This window comes from Doryrhamphus excisus, chromosome 7 (assembly GCF_030265055.1).
Source record: "Doryrhamphus excisus isolate RoL2022-K1 chromosome 7, RoL_Dexc_1.0, whole genome shotgun sequence".
In the NCBI taxonomy this organism is placed as follows: domain Eukaryota; kingdom Metazoa; phylum Chordata; class Actinopteri; order Syngnathiformes; family Syngnathidae; genus Doryrhamphus; species Doryrhamphus excisus.
In genome coordinates this window covers 18,851,205-18,868,471 of record NC_080472.1, presented here as the reverse complement: position 1 = coordinate 18,868,471, position 17,267 = coordinate 18,851,205, and the positions used below count along the sequence as shown (strand labels likewise).

The 17,267-nt window shown below is 39.0% G+C and overlaps 1 protein-coding gene across 14 annotated transcripts in view; it reads left to right on the top strand.

Annotated features, from left to right (window-relative positions):
* The window catches only part of LOC131132354 (ELKS/Rab6-interacting/CAST family member 1-like), a 91,897-nt gene that overhangs the window by 52,259 nt on the left and 22,371 nt on the right, over window positions 1–17,267 (top strand). For 9 of the 14 annotated variants that reach the window (XR_009130357.1, XR_009130356.1, XR_009130359.1 and 6 more), the window contains one exon: window positions 1,775–1,935. Coding sequence is in view for 9 of the 14 variants with exons in the window: in XM_058077916.1 (XP_057933899.1) it covers window positions 1,775–1,935 (161 nt within the window). In the remaining 5 variants the exon portion in view is untranslated. Of the gene's footprint in view, window positions 1–1,530; window positions 1,585–1,774; window positions 1,936–17,267 lie in introns of all 14 variants that reach the window. The other 5 variants (XR_009130355.1, XM_058077908.1, XM_058077909.1 and 2 more) reach the window with 1 other exon arrangement.

Sequence of the window (17,267 nt, the reverse complement as noted above, 5' to 3'; positions counted from 1 at the left end):
TATTGTTTATTTCATTTCATTGCTTTGTTTGAGGCTGCACGGCGCTCGAGTGGTTAGCACACAAGCCTCACAGCTAGGAGACCCAGGTTTGATTCCACCCTCGGCCATCTCTGTGTGGAGTTTGCATGTTTTCCCCCGTTCATGCGTGGGTTTTCTCCGGGTACTCCGGTTTCCTCCCACATTCCAAAAACATGCTAGGTTAATTAGCGACTCCAAATTGTCCATAGGTATGAATGTGAGTGTGAATGGTTGTTTGTCTATATGTGCCCTGTGATTGGCTGGCTGGCCACCAGTCCAGGGTGTACCCCGCCTCTCGTGCATCAGATTACAATTGAATGCATCCCATAATCAGTTCACAGTTCCACATGTCCAAAAGGAGTAGGAAGAAGCAAAGCTTATTAAATCCTACCCCTCCATCTGGTACTTTTACAATCAGTAACTGTTACATTTGTTCACTTCCTGCTTTCCTAATATAATTTAAGGTTGTTTTTATTTTTTTTATTAAATTTTTTTTATTCAGTTTTATTTTTTATGTTTTGTCCCGTACCGAAGTACGAGGTGATATGACCATCCAATGACATAATGGTTACCATAGTAACTGTCAATATAGTGATATATATATATATATATAGCACACCATGACTGGTTCAAAACTCTTCATCCTTGTATACAATCTTCTTATGTTACATTTGTTTACTTCCTGCCTTCGTAATATAATTTAAATTTTTTTTTAATAAAGTTTTTATATTTTTATTTTTTGTCACGTAACGAAGTACAAGGTGATATGACCATACAATGATACATTTGTTCACTTCCTGCCTTCCTAATATAATTTACGTTTTTTTATTTGTATTTTTAATTTTTTTTAATTATTATTTTTTTACTTTTTTGTCACGTAACGAAGTATGAGGTGATATGACCATATAATAACATAATGGGTACCATAGTAACTGTCAATATAGTGATATATATATATATATAGCACATCATGACTGGTTCAAGAATCTTCATCCTTGGATACAATCTTCTCATATTACATTTGTTCACTTCCTGCATTCCTAATATAATTTAACGTTTTTTTGGTAATTTTTTTTTTAATTAATTTTTTTACGATTATTTTTTAATTTTTTGTCACATAACGAAGTACGAGGTGATATGACCATACAATGACATAATGGCTACCATAGTAACTGTCATTATAGTGATATATATATATAGCATATCATGACTGGTTCAAGACTCTTCATCCTTGTCCAGAATCCTCCCCATAAATTTTGAGCAAACTTTCCAGGAATACACACGAGGTCCTCGACGGAGGCCTTTGACTTGCATTCTCTCACTCACGTATATATCTTCTCTCTCTCCTCCTTTCCACAATCCCTTTTCCTGATTTTTTTTTTCTGAATTGTTTGGCTTGGATCCTTGTATCTTTTTCTCTTTTTATTGTCTGCCGCCCCCACCCCCCTTCCCGTGTCCGTTTTTCTATCCGCCTTTGCCGCTGTCCTTTTCCATCTTTTTTGTATTACGCAGCTCTCTCGTATTGAGCTGCATGAGCTGAACACGGCCGGCTTTAAGTGGTCGAAGGTAACATCACCGTGATCACTTGTATTTCTCTTTTGTCAACTTTTCAACTAAAATGATCAAAATTGAGAACTTCTATGCAGACTGCATGAAGCTGTGCATGCGAAGGCAATTACTGAATGTGTTCGTGGTAACGTGGCGTGGAAAAATGAGGCGAAATACCGAAGCACATGTGTGTGTGTGTCCCCGTCAGGTGGAAGACCTGCTGGTCGCCATGGAAAAGGTGAAACAGGAGTTGGAGGTGATGAAAGCCAAGCTGTCATCCACTCAGCTGTCACTGGCCGAGAAGGAGGGTCACCTGACCGCTTTACGGGCCGAGCGGCGGAAGCACCTGGAGGAGGTCCTGGAGATGAAGTAAGAATTTGAATTTCGGGGGGTGGGGGGGGGGATCCACTACAAACTCCGACGTTATCTCCAGTAGATCCCCCGTGTCAGACATGATCTTCCCGCCCTCCTTCAAAACCGATGGACTTAAGCAGAGCTTTAATGCGGTAACCATGCAGCTCGTCACATGATTGATTGCATACACAGACATCCGCCTATGCGCGCACCCTGGCGACGTTTTAATGCACTATTAATGGACGGCCTTGCATAAGCCGATGCGTTTTATGTATTTAAACCACTGAGGATTTCCACGGAGTGGAGCAATACATGTGGTTGAAACAGAAGCCAGAAGGCCGTCTGTTGAAAACGCTGCGGTCCTGACTTTGAGACAAGTGTAGGACATCGCTTTGTTTTTGACTTATAACAGGACATCATTAGAACCGGACTTGTGTCCACCATATACACTCCTTATGTGCACACACCTTGTATACGTATAGTATATACTACATATACTATATACAGTACATGCTAATTTATGAATATCAATTCAAAGAAAGCGGCTTTTACTTTGACTGTTTATGTCATAAATGTGCCGGCGCTCCACCTCACCTCTTTGTGTCTTTTTTTTTTTTTACATCGTTAAATATGCAGATGTTAATAACAAACGTCTCTTTTAATGGAGTCTCTAATGCACACTTTATGCACGATGTGACATGGCGAAAAAAAGCATTAAATATTAAAAACACATACTGGTATTATTGCATAAATATTAAACACATTAGCTCAAGAAACAAATTCATGAAAATATTACAATGAAATGTAAAAAAAAATGCACTTTACATACAATAAATATAATGAAAATATGTATTTTACATTTTTATTTTATTTATATTTAAATAATTGACTTAAATAACAGTTTTAAAATATACAATTTCATTTTAAAATATATAATAATGTGTGTGTGTGTGTGTGTGTGTGTGTGTGTATATATATATATATATATATATATATATAATAACTGAATAAAATAAAAAATATATAATATAAAATAAAAATAAGATAAATAAAAATTAAAATAAAAACTAAATAAATAAATAGAAAATACAAAAATATTGCTATACAATGTAATAAAAGAGTCCATTAAAAAGCACCAAAATGTCATAAAAGAAAATTAGTCTGTGTACGGCTTAGTTCAGATGATTTAAATAATTAAAATATTTGCAATAAGTGTGAGTGTGAATGGTTGTTTGTCTATATGTGCCCTGTGATTGGCTGGCCAGCGGTCCAGGGTGTACCCCGCCTCTCGCCCGAAGACAGCTGGGATAGGCTCCAGCACCCCCCGCGACCCTCATGAGGATAAGCGGTAGAAAATTAATGAATGAATGAACAGTTTTAAAATATACAATTTCATGTTAAAATATATAAAACATACTAGTAACATTACAGGAATATATTGATATAAAAAATAAAAAATATTGCTATAAAATGGAATAAAAAGATTCCATTAAAAATCATACTGAAGATTATTTAAATAATAAACATATTTGCTAATATGAAGAAATAAACATATCCTGTATTTGTTCAGGCTGCACGGCACACGAGTTGGGATAGGCTCCAGCACCCCCCGCGAGCCCCGTGAGGATAAGCGTTAGAAAATGAATGAATGAACGTATTTGTCCAAGTTCACATCCAAATGTGTAGTTTCCATATAAAAACATATTATATATACTTACCTGGTACAGTATGCATATGTACATGTTTGCTAAAATAGTTATTGACTTCATCATATACCTGCACACACCTGAATCATCATTTCATTGACAGCATCCTGGGAAAATTATACTTTTTTTTTTTTTTTTTTTAAACACAAGTCACTCACTCGCCTCTTTTCTTTGAAGGTGAATGGACGTACTGTATGCTGGCCTCTAGCTGTCATGTATTGACTTATGAGTCTTATGAGTATATAAGTCTGGTCTCCTTGGGCGTGTACAACATGAGGATGTTTAAGGTCCTCCGTGTTGGTCTATATGTGCGTGTAATACGCATGAAAATGTCTGGGCATGCATAACTCCGCCATAACTCTCTGTGGTTGGATGTGTGATTTGTTTCCTGATTTAACACTGGTGTAAAGTTTAACGTTTTCTGTAAGACATGATATACGATACCGCTGCTTTCCGCGCTTTCCAGGCTTGGAATATATTAGTGCTGCACACACACACACACACACTCACACACACTAGTTCATCTACATCTGTGACATTTTGTCTCACATTTCTGTCCAAGAAGTGGTCAGCTCCATGTGAAGAGTTCCAAGCTCTTGTTTTCTTTGCGAGGGGGAAGTGGGAAGGACAGTAGTAAAATCAAAGAAATTGACTATTAATTATATTACGTGTAATGTAATGTAGTAATGTCTGTTTTGGTCAAGTACTTCTCTGGACTATAAGTCGTTCCGGAGTATAAGTCGCACAATGCCAAAAATGCATAATTAGGTAGAAAAAAACATACATAAGTCGCACTGTAGTATAAGTCGCACAATGCCAAAAATGCATAATTAGGTAGAAAAAAACATACATAAGTCGAACTGGAGTATAAGTCACACATGGCCAAAAATGCATAATTAGGTAGAAAAAAACATACATAAGTCGCACTGGGGTATAAGTCGGACAAGGCCAAAAATGCATAATGAGGTAGAAAAAAACATACATAAGTCGCACAATGGCAAAAATGCATAATTAGGTAGAAAAAAACATACATAAGTCACTCCGGAGTATAAGTTGCACAATGGCAAAAATGCATAATTAGGTAGAAAAAAACATACATAAGTCACTCCGGAGTATAAGTCGCACAAGGACAAAAATGCATAATTAGGTTGAAAAAAACATACATAAGTTGCACTGGAGTATAAGTTGCACAAGGCCAAAAATGCATAATTAACTAGAAAAAAACATACATAAGTCGCACTGGAGTATAAGTCACACATGGCCAAAAATGCATAATTAGGTAGAAAAAAACATACATAAGTCGCACTGGGGTATAAGTCGGACAAGGCCAAAAATGCATAATGAGGTAGAAAAAAACATACATAAGTCGCACTGGAATACAAGTCGCACAAGGCCAAAAATGCATAATTAGGAAGAAAAAAACATACATAAGTCGCACAAGGCCAAAAATGCATAATTAGGAAGAAAAAAACATACATAAGTCGCACATGGCCAAAAATGCATAATTAGGTAGAAAAAAAACATACATAAGTCGCACAATGCCAAAAATGCATAATTAGGTAGAAAAAAACATACGTAAGTCGCACAATGCCAAAAATGCATAATTAGGTAGATAAAAACATACATAAGTCGCACTGGAATATAAGTCGCACAAGGCCAAAAATGCTTAATTAGGAAGAAAAAAACATACATAAGTCGCACATGGCCAAAAATGCACAATTAGGTGGAAAAAAACATACGTAAGTCGCACTGGAATATAAGTCGCACAATGCCAAAAATGCATAATTAGGTAGAAAAAAAACATACATAAGTCGAACTGGAGTATAAGTCACACATGGCCAAAAATGCATAATTAGGTAGAAAAAAACATACATAAGTCGCACTGGGGTATAAGTCGGACAAGGCCAAAAATGCATAATGAGGTAGAAAAAAACATACATAAGTCGCACAATGGCAAAAATGCATAATTAGGTAGAAAAAAACATACATAAGTCACTCCGGAGTATAAGTTGCACAATGGCAAAAATGCATAATTAGGTAGAAAAAAACATACATAAGTCACTCCGGAGTATAAGTCGCACAAGGACAAAAATGCATAATTAGGTTGAAAAAAACATACATAAGTTGCACTGGAGTATAAGTTGCACAAGGCCAAAAATGCATAATTAACTAGAAAAAAACATACATAAGTCGCACTGGAGTATAAGTCACACATGGCCAAAAATGCATAATTAGGTAGAAAAAAACATACATAAGTCGCACTGGGGTATAAGTCGGACAAGGCCAAAAATGCATAATGAGGTAGAAAAAAACATACATAAGTCGCACTGGAATACAAGTCGCACAAGGCCAAAAATGCATAATTAGGAAGAAAAAAACATACATAAGTCGCACAAGGCCAAAAATGCATAATTAGGAAGAAAAAAACATACATAAGTCGCACATGGCCAAAAATGCATAATTAGGTAGAAAAAAAACATACATAAGTCGCACAATGCCAAAAATGCATAATTAGGTAGAAAAAAACATACGTAAGTCGCACAATGCCAAAAATGCATAATTAGGTAGATAAAAACATACATAAGTCGCACTGGAATATAAGTCGCACAAGGCCAAAAATGCTTAATTAGGAAGAAAAAAACATACATAAGTCGCACATGGCCAAAAATGCACAATTAGGTGGAAAAAAACATACGTAAGTCGCACTGGAATATAAGTCGCACAATGCCAAAAATGCATAATTAGGTAGAAAAAAAACATACATAAGTCGAACTGGAGTATAAGTCACACATGGCCAAAAATGCATAATTAGGTAGAAAAAAACATACATAAGTCGCACTGGGGTATAAGTCGGACAAGGCCAAAAATGCATAATGAGGTAGAAAAAAACATACATAAGTCGCACAATGGCAAAAATGCATAATTAGGTAGAAAAAAACATACATAAGTCACTCCGGAGTATAAGTTGCACAATGGCAAAAATGCATAATTAGGTAGAAAAAAACATACATAAGTCACTCCGGAGTATAAGTCGCACAAGGACAAAAATGCATAATTAGGTTGAAAAAAACATACATAAGTTGCACTGGAGTATAAGTTGCACAAGGCCAAAAATGCATAATTAACTAGAAAAAAACATACATAAGTCGCACTGGAGTATAAGTCACACATGGCCAAAAATGCATAATTAGGTAGAAAAAAACATACATAAGTCGCACTGGGGTATAAGTCGGACAAGGCCAAAAATGCATAATGAGGTAGAAAAAAACATACATAAGTCGCACTGGAATACAAGTCGCACAAGGCCAAAAATGCATAATTAGGAAGAAAAAAACATACATAAGTCGCACAAGGCCAAAAATGCATAATTAGGAAGAAAAAAACATACATAAGTCGCACATGGCCAAAAATGCATAATTAGGTAGAAAAAAAACATACATAAGTCGCACAATGCCAAAAATGCATAATTAGGTAGAAAAAAACATACGTAAGTCGCACAATGCCAAAAATGCATAATTAGGTAGATAAAAACATACATAAGTCGCACTGGAATATAAGTCGCACAAGGCCAAAAATGCTTAATTAGGAAGAAAAAAACATACATAAGTCGCACATGGCCAAAAATGCACAATTAGGTGGAAAAAAACATACGTAAGTCGCACTGGAATATAAGTCGCACAATGCCAAAAATGCATAATTAGGTAGAAAAAAAACATACATAAGTCGAACTGGAGTATAAGTCACACATGGCCAAAAATGCATAATTAGGTAGAAAAAAACATACATAAGTCGCACTGGGGTATAAGTCGGACAAGGCCAAAAATGCATAATGAGGTAGAAAAAAACATACATAAGTCGCACAATGGCAAAAATGCATAATTAGGTAGAAAAAAACATACATAAGTCACTCCGGAGTATAAGTTGCACAATGGCAAAAATGCATAATTAGGTAGAAAAAAACATACATAAGTCACTCCGGAGTATAAGTCGCACAAGGACAAAAATGCATAATTAGGTTGAAAAAAACATACATAAGTTGCACTGGAGTATAAGTTGCACAAGGCCAAAAATGCATAATTAACTAGAAAAAAACATACATAAGTCGCACTGGAGTATAAGTCACACATGGCCAAAAATGCATAATTAGGTAGAAAAAAACATACATAAGTCGCACTGGGGTATAAGTCGGACAAGGCCAAAAATGCATAATGAGGTAGAAAAAAACATACATAAGTCGCACTGGAATACAAGTCGCACAAGGCCAAAAATGCATAATTAGGAAGAAAAAAACATACATAAGTCGCACAAGGCCAAAAATGCATAATTAGGAAGAAAAAAACATACATAAGTCGCACATGGCCAAAAATGCATAATTAGGTAGAAAAAAAACATACATAAGTCGCACAATGCCAAAAATGCATAATTAGGTAGAAAAAAACATACGTAAGTCGCACAATGCCAAAAATGCATAATTAGGTAGATAAAAACATACATAAGTCGCACTGGAATATAAGTCGCACAAGGCCAAAAATGCTTAATTAGGAAGAAAAAAACATACATAAGTCGCACATGGCCAAAAATGCACAATTAGGTGGAAAAAAACATACGTAAGTCGCACTGGAATATAAGTCGCACAATGCCAAAAATGCATAATTAGGTAGAAAAAAACATACATAAGTCGCACTGGAGTATAAGTCGCACAAGGCCAAAATTGCATAATTTGGTAGAAAAACACACACACACTCGTTCATCTACATCTGTGACATTTTGTCTCACATTTCTGTCCAAGAAGTGGTCAGCTCCAAGTGAAGAGGTCCAAGCTGTAGTTTTCTTTGCGAGGGGGAAGTGGGAAGTACAGTAGTAAAATGAAAGAAAATGAGTATTAACGTGTTTTTTGGCAGCGGGCGACACTGAAAAGAGGAAAAAAAAAAAGACAGCTGTCCAAAGACAACTTAGTCCGGCCAACAAAACTCCAAATGATATTCGCCTCATCGCCGTCTCCCTCGCTCCTCGTGCTCATCCATCTAAGACTGCAGTGTACGTTGGACATTGCACAAGCAATGAGCTTTTACACCCCCATGTGCTCAATTTCATTTATGGGTCATTGCTTTTTACCATTAGAGAGCATTTTTACGAGCGTTAATATCATAAATTGTTTGCCGAGGCAAATGCTCCGAAACATAAAAAAATAACAAATGCCAATGTGTGTTTATTTGCAAGGTTGTCATGGAGATTGTAACGTAGAAAGGACAATTTATCACTGCGGAAAAACACTCCAGAAATGAAACAACTCTGCACTTGATGATGTTTTGGCAGCGCCTCTTAATGTTAGCGGTTAGGCAACATTTTTATTTTTTTTTTAATGCTTTAACGGGCAAATAAAAGATGACAATTAAGCCTCAAAACAAGGGCTGGGCACTCATTTAAAAACTTTATTGTTTCCACTGAAACAGGCTGCCTAGTGCAACAACGCTGACCCAACAAGCAAGCAAATATAGCGCAGGCAAGAACGCCAGGGGTTGATCACGTCGCGTCATTCTACTGTAAAACATTTTTAGTCCAGTCAACTAGCAAATGTAAGTTCAACGTAAGAGCTGCCTCTGTTTTGAATGGCGTACTTACGTATGTTTTTAAAGTATATTTATTAACCTGATGCAGATTTTCAACCCGAGTCTTCCTCACAATAACATGAAGTGTAACCCACCGATGAGAATCGTATTTTCTGGACTATAAGTCGCTCTGGAGTATAAGTCGCACAGGGCCAAAAATGCATAATTAGGTTAAAAAAACATACATAAGTCGCACTTTTTGCGGGTAATTTACCATATTTTTCAGACTATAAGTCATAGGTTTTTTCATAGGTTGGCTGTTCCTGCGATGTAATGTCTGTTTTGGTCAAGTAGTTAAAATAAATTACCCGCAAAAAATGCGACTTATACTCCAGTGCGACTTATGTATGTTTTTTTCTACCTAATTATGCATTTTTGGCCTTGTGCAACTTATACTCCAGTGCGACTTATGTATGTTTTTTCTACCTAATTATGCATTTTTGCCATTGTGCGACTTATGTATGTTTTTTTCTATCTAATTATGCATTTTTGGCCTTGTCCGACTTATACCCCAGTGCGACTTATGTATGTTTTTTTCTACCTAATTATGCATTTTTGGCCTTGTCCAACTTATACTCCAGTGCGACTTATGTATGTTTTTTTTCTACCTATTAATGCATTTTTGGCCATGTACGACTTATACTCCAGTGCAACTTATGTATGTTTTTTCCTACCTAATTATGCATTTTTGGCCATGTGCGACTTATACTACTGTGCGACTTATGTATGTTTTTTTTCTACCTAATGATGCATTTTTGGCATTGTGTGACTTATACTCCAGTGCGACTTATGTATGTTTTTTCTACCTAATTATGCATTTTTGGCCTTTTGCGACTTATACTTCGGAGCGACTTGTAGTCCAGAAATACGGTATTTTCCTAAGTACTTGACCGTAACAGACATTACGTCCTCTTGGAAAGCAAGTTCTAACATTAATGAAAGAATAGAGAACAGGCTGAATAGGTGTAAGATATGCTAACACAATGTTTATTCATTCATTCATTTTCTACCGCTTATCCTCGGGAGGGGTGCTGGAGCCTATCCCAGCTACACAAAAAATAAACATGAACAGAAAAGGTGTCCAGTGTTTATGTAACATAAACAGTTTTTTTTTATTTATAAGTCGCTCTGGAGTATAAGTCGCAGGAACAGCCAACCAGCCAGTCCGGAAAATAATGTATGTAACATAAGACGTAAGTTTAAAATGCGTGTTAACAAGAATGATTAATTTAACATAACTAAAACAGGCTGTAGTGTTTCATAGTATATATACGTATATATGTTTTTCTTAGCATAGACCCGTGACCCAATGAAAACGACTTTGCGACCCACTTTTGGGAACCACTGGTCTATTGCGCGTCAGTGTCTGCAAACAATAGACCGTTTCAGCTAATCAGAAGTTTGGAGAAAGACACCGATGCCTCAAGGCTAATGCAGTGATTTATTCCCCCTCCTTCCCAACGTCCCTTCCTTCATCCCCGTCCTCCCTTCCGTCACTCTCCCAGGCTGCGCTTCACCCCAGCCCCCGCATTGCGGCGCTTGCTTATTCCCCACCGTAACTCGCTATAGCTTCTGTCTGTCTGCAAATGTCGTTATCACGTGGCCGCGTTTCCGCTCGTATCATCGCTACTGTCGCCACATGCTGAAGGAAACCAATAATGTGCGCGGGGGCATGTGGTTTTGCTATTCACGGCGTGAAAACGATGGACTCGAGCAAACCGGTATGGGGGGACATTTTCACATATTTCACTTTAACAACGGAAGAGGCTTTTCAAGCTCTGGTTTCTCCTTGGCAACATCACTAGCCATGGCTCGTAACTATGGGCACTTATACTTCCTGTCTCTGTACCGTCCCAAAAAATAAAAAAAAACAAGAAACTGTTTACAACAGGGGTCTCAAACACGCGGCCCACGGGCCCCCGCCTTGATATGAAAGTTTAATGTTAGTGCGGCCCGCGCAAGTTTGATATGGATGCTGTATGGTATCATGTACCCAAAAAAATTATTACGTTTGATTAATGTTCATGTTAAAGGTTAAATAACTCTTAATAGTTATCCTCCCTATCCGTGTGGAAGTGGTAAGTTTTTGGCTATTTAAGTTTAAAGGAAATAACTTGAAGGCTACCGTTTAGGTCGCTATAGCTCTCTAGTTTGTTAGCATGTGTCTCAAGACCCTACAGTTGCGCAATATGTTGTAAATAAGAAAAGTATAAATGTGACTATAGTCTCTAATAAGGGCTCTAATAATGCTTTGTTAATTATAATCTGAAAAAATAATTTGTCTACCCACCAACTATATGTGGTTTCTTAAGTTTTTATTATTTTTGCCGTTTTATTATTATTATTATATTTATTTATTTATTACTGATTGATTGATTTTCTTTATTCTTGATTTGTTTATTTATTTTTCATCTTATTTTGTGTAGAAAAATAAAAAGTAAGATATTTGAGAACAGTGGAATGTTTTATCAGAGATTTTATTGTAGAAAATCGGAACCAAAACAAAATTTATTCATTTTTCTGTTTTTAATAAATGCGTTTTTCGGGTTTTTTTGGAAAACCTGATGCGGCCCAGTACTCACCCAGACCCTAACTCCAGTGGCCCCCAAGTAAATTGAGTTTGAGACCCCTGGTTTACAATATGATATGTACCACCAGGGGGCAATCAAGAGCTATTGGCTTGCCTAACTTGCATTTGTGTGTTGTTGTTTTTTGTGTGTGTTTTTTTTTCGCATGTGTGCACTTGTGGATTTACGGCAGCTTTGCAGGAAAACTCGACACAACTCTACTTATCCTAACGCTAACAATGTGGCGCTATGCGTTGAGACTATGAGTCTCATGTGCATAAACAGACAAGTCGGCGTGACTGCTTGGAAGCACACTGCAGCTTGGAGACACACACACACACACATATATATATAAATATATATATATATATGCATGCATGTACAAATTATGGCAGCAAGACAAGCGCTTTGATCCCCCTTCAGACAGCAATGAGATTAATTCTCAGCGTGCCAAAAGCAAGGATGTGTGTATTTGCTGTGTGTGTGTATTTGTTGTGTGTGTGTGTGTGTGTGTGTGTGTGTGTGTGCAGCAGACTTGTCGAGAGCTTAGTGCGACTAAAAGGGCGACGTTTGACACGTTACAAGCTGAAAGCAGGGCATACTGTCTCGCACGCTTCTTTACTTTCTTGCTTATTCTGCGCCTTTTGACGGCGAAGTGGGCCTCTTCCACACTGTAATCCGGAATGAACCACGACGGTGAACTGGTGGAATAATACTCATTCGGATCAGCACCACCTTGCACACCTTGGTAGGAAAAATGAATATATTGGATGATGAATTGGTTAGTAAACCGTTCATTTGTTATGCCGCTTGTCCTCATTAAGGCGGGGTGTGATGCAGCCAACATACATGGAAGCAACCACAGTCAGAACTTAGAACCTCCAATTAACCTAACATGCATTCCTATTTTTGGAATGTGGAGGGAAGCCGGATACCACCCACCCACGCACTCACAGGGGGATACAAAAGTTATTACATTCTACATAAACGATAAGATGAAATGAATAAATAACTGACTCTTAAAACCCCCAACTTCAAGGAAGTTTGAAATGTCCATCGGTTACTGACACCTTTTTCCGGGTTTGCACCAAAACACATTTTTGCACAAAATTCCAAATCATGAATTTAGGAACTTAACAATGGAGATTGATGCTGCCATCCATCATTATCTTTTTTTTCTGGATAAATTCTTACCCAGGGTTGCACGATGGAAAAGTGGTTAGTAAGTGGGCCGCGCAGCTAGGAAACCCGAGTTCAATCCCACCCTCGAGTTTGCATGTTCTCATGTCCTTTTCTCCGGGTACTCCGGTTTCCTCCCACATTCCAAAAACATGCTAGGTTAATTGGCGACTCCAAATTGTCCATAGGTATGAATGTGAGTGTGAATGGTTGTTTGTCTATATGTGCCCTGTGATTGGCTGGCTGGCCACCAGTCCAGGGTGTACCCCGCCTCTCGCCTGAAGACAGCTGGGATAGACTCCAGCACCCCCCGCATCCCCTGTGAGGATAAGTGGTAGAAAATGAATGAATGATTATACAGGGGCTGTGCGGTGGACGAGTGGTTAGCACACAGCCTCGCAGCTAGGTGACCTGGGTTCAATCCCATCCTCAGCCATCTCTGTGTGGAGTTTCCATGTTCTCCCCGTGCATGCGTGGGTTTTCTCCGGGTACTCCGGTTTCCTCCCACATTCCAAAAACATGCTAGGTTAATTGGCGACTCCAAATTGTCCATAGGTATGAATGTGAGTGTGAATGGTTGTTTGTCTATATGTGCCCTGTGATTGGCTGGCTGGCCACCAGTCCAGGGTGTACCCCGCCTCTCGCCCCAAGACAGCTGGGATAGGCTCCAGCACCCCTTGTGAGGATAAGTGGTAGAAAATGAATGAATGAATGAATGATTATACAGGGGATGCATGGCGGTCGAGTGGTTACGCAGGCCTTGCAGCTTGGAGACCCGAGTTCAATCCCACCCTTGGCCATCTCTGTGTGGAGTTTGCATGTTCTCCGGGTACTCCGGTTTCCTCCCACATTCCAAAAACATGCTAGGTTAATTGGCGACTCCAAATTGTCCATAGGTATGAATGTGAGTGTGAATGGTTGTTTGTCTATATGTGCCCTGCTGGGATAGGGTCCAGCGGTAGAAAATGAATGAATGAAATTGTTACCCAGTGTTCCTATATTGTGAGTGTGTGTGTGGTCCCAACTCCTGCAGACCCCGGGCTAATGCTTTTTACACCTTTCCTATTAGTCACACTGTGCGTCTACATGGTTTAAAAATGTGTGCGTCCGCTAGAGGAGGAGACAGCTTGGTGAACAAAGACAGAAATGGGAAGGGGAGGAAAAAAAAAAAAAAGATGGGGGGGGGGGATGTGTCAAGATCAGATCCTCATTCTGTCATGCAGCAGTCCCACCTGCCCTCCTCTCTTGTCTCGCTCTCACCAACACACTGCGATTCTCTCTCGGCCGCCGGCTTCCCTGCTGCGCTTCTTCCCCCTTCATGTCTCTTTGATTTGTTTTCCCTCCAAATCCTCCAGGCAGTTTATTCCCTTCCCTGTCAGTGTAGTGCATATGTGGATGTGAGTCTTCTCTTAAATCCTCTGTGATGTACAACAGCTCTTTCACACTTTCTCAACGCGCAGTTTTAACGCCACTCTCTGCCCCCCATATAACACTTCCTTAAAATAGATTAGGTAGCATCCATCCTCTTAATGAGGAGCCCGATTATGACAATTAAACACATTTAAGGTGAATATCATTGCAGATAGGATTCTTATATAGAAAAAAAATGCCCCCCAGGGTATGGCAAAAGCATTTTTAATAACAGCTGCAGTAGAAGTTGATAGGCAATTCAAAAAGAGAGACAGAGCAGCATTAAATGTTTTTTTTTTTTTTATTGACTGCCTCCGCTCTTTGATGCTGCACATGTGGCGGTCCATATGTTTCACAGGACTGCTGTCAATGTGAAGCTCATATGTGAGAAATCCATTGTTTTCCTTCAAATTCTACATTTTTTAGTACTTTTTTTTTAACTTTTACACTTATTTTACCACTAGAGTGGGTGCTTTTTGGGTTATTCATTCATTTTATACGGCTTTTTTACACTATGAGGGCGGCAGGGGAGCCTATCCCAGCTGTCTTGGGGCGAAAGAGGCGGGTTACACCCTGGACTGGTGGCCAGCCAGCCAATCACAGGGCACATATAGACAAACAACCATTCACACTCACATTCATACCTATGGACAATTTGGAGTCGCTAATTAACCTAGCATGTTTTTGGAATGTGGGAGGAAACCGGAGTACCCGGAGAAAACCCACGCATGCACGTGGGAGAACATGGCCGAGGGTGGAATTGAACTTGGGTCTCTTAGCTGCGAGGCCTGCGTAACCACTCAACCGCCATGCGGCCCCTGTATAATCATTCATTCATTTTTACCGCTTATCTTCAGGGTCGTGGGGGGGTGCTGGAGCCTATCCCAACTGGCAAGAGGCGGGGTACACCCTGGACTGGTCAGCCAATCACAGGGCACATATAGACAAACAACCATTCACACTCACATTCATACCTATGGACAATTTGGAGTCGCCAATTAACCTAGCATGTTTTTGGAATGTGGGAGGAAACCGGAGGGAGGAATCGAACTCGGGTCTCCGAGCTGCGAGGCCCACGCGCTAACCTATCGTCCACCATAAAACATCCATTAATTAAATACAAAAATCCTTACATGTATTGATGCAGACAGGATGTCGAGCTCTTATTTTGAAGGCAGGAAGTGTGTTGTGTGTTTCCTTTATTTCACTCAGGACCGACATCAGCGGGCATATCTAAAATGTCTGCTTACATTGACAAGCGGTTAAACACAACACGGTGCAAACACGATCATACATTCTGAGTCGCACACACACACACACACACACACACACTTTTAGGGTGCGTTCATGTCAGACTGAATTGTTCGTGTTTTCTAGTTTGCATTTGCACGTGTATTTTTGTTAGCAGACCAACTAATGCCCTCAGTGAAGCATATACAAAATGTAAAATCATTTCTATGATCCTGGTAATTTTTTACCAGGATGTAACGAAAAAGACATCAAAAGTTTCCCGTATATGTTGTTTTTTTTATGATTTTTTACTTTACTTTCACTTTCACTATTTGTTTTTTCACTTAAATTAGTGTTGCTATGCATTGTCTGGTTACATACATCTGAGGTTTTGGTCTCTCACACCTGCCTCACACGGGACTAGAGTCTACTGGCAGTCCAAATGCAGTCCTGACTTTTGGTTCTGGTCTATGTTTACATTGAACCAAATGTATGGTACTATCAGAACAATTGGACTCCAGTCTGTTTGACCCGGACCCAGTGTGACGTTTTTTTTTTTTTAATATCTGCAGTTTGTCATTCTGCTGACATCTAAATGTACTTCCAAAGTTGGATTTCACACGCACCTCGAAGGTCGTACGTGCCGCCCGCGCCTTCGTTCCCGTTCTTGCTAAAGTCATCAACATGTGGAGGTCCTTCTTTTTCCCACCAGCTGCCTCTCTGACCTCAGCTGGCGGTCAGGTGGTCGCATCCCTCAGCCGACGCAGCTGCGCTCGTGTTATCCAAGCGGGTATCCCGAGTTGGTGTTTTCCGAGGATTCAGTCGTTATGTCATGTTCTGTTGGACGGATCAGTTATTGAACAGGTAGAAAACTCGGTGAAGTGAATTTTCAAGAAAAACTGGAAGGTGAAGCACAATCCAGACAACAGGAAATTGACTCCAAGACGAGATACACTTTAGATTTTTTTTAGCATGTGGCCCTTAGTGGAAAGGTTTTAGAACCTTCTCACATGTCGGATCTTTTTGGAGGTCCTTAAAGCAGGGGTTCCCAAACTTTACCAACTCAGGGCCCACCTTTGTCCTATAAAGAGTACATAGACGAAATGCTGCATTCTCAGAGCACTTATTATTATTATTAGTAGTAGTAGTAGTAATAGTATGTAGTAGGGTGCTAGAGCCTATCCCAGCTGTCTTCGGGCGAGACGCAGGGTACACCTTGGACTAGTGGCCAGCCAATCACAGGGCACATATAGACAAACAACCATTCACACTCACATTCATACCTATGGACAATTTGGAGTCGCTAATTAACCTAGCATGTTTTTGGAATGTGGGAGGAAACCGGAGTACCCGGAGTACCCGGAGAAAACCCACGCATGCACGGGGAGAACATGCAAACTCCACACAGAGATGGCCGAGGGTGGAATTGAACTCGGGTTTCCTAGCTGTGAAGTCTACGCGCTAACCACTGGACCACCTTGCAGCTGAGTATTATTATTATTATTATTATTATTATTATTATTATTATTATTATTATTATTATTATTACTATTATTATTATTATTATTATTATTATTATTATTATTATTATTATTATTATTATTATTATTATCATCATTATTATTATTATTATTATTATTATTATT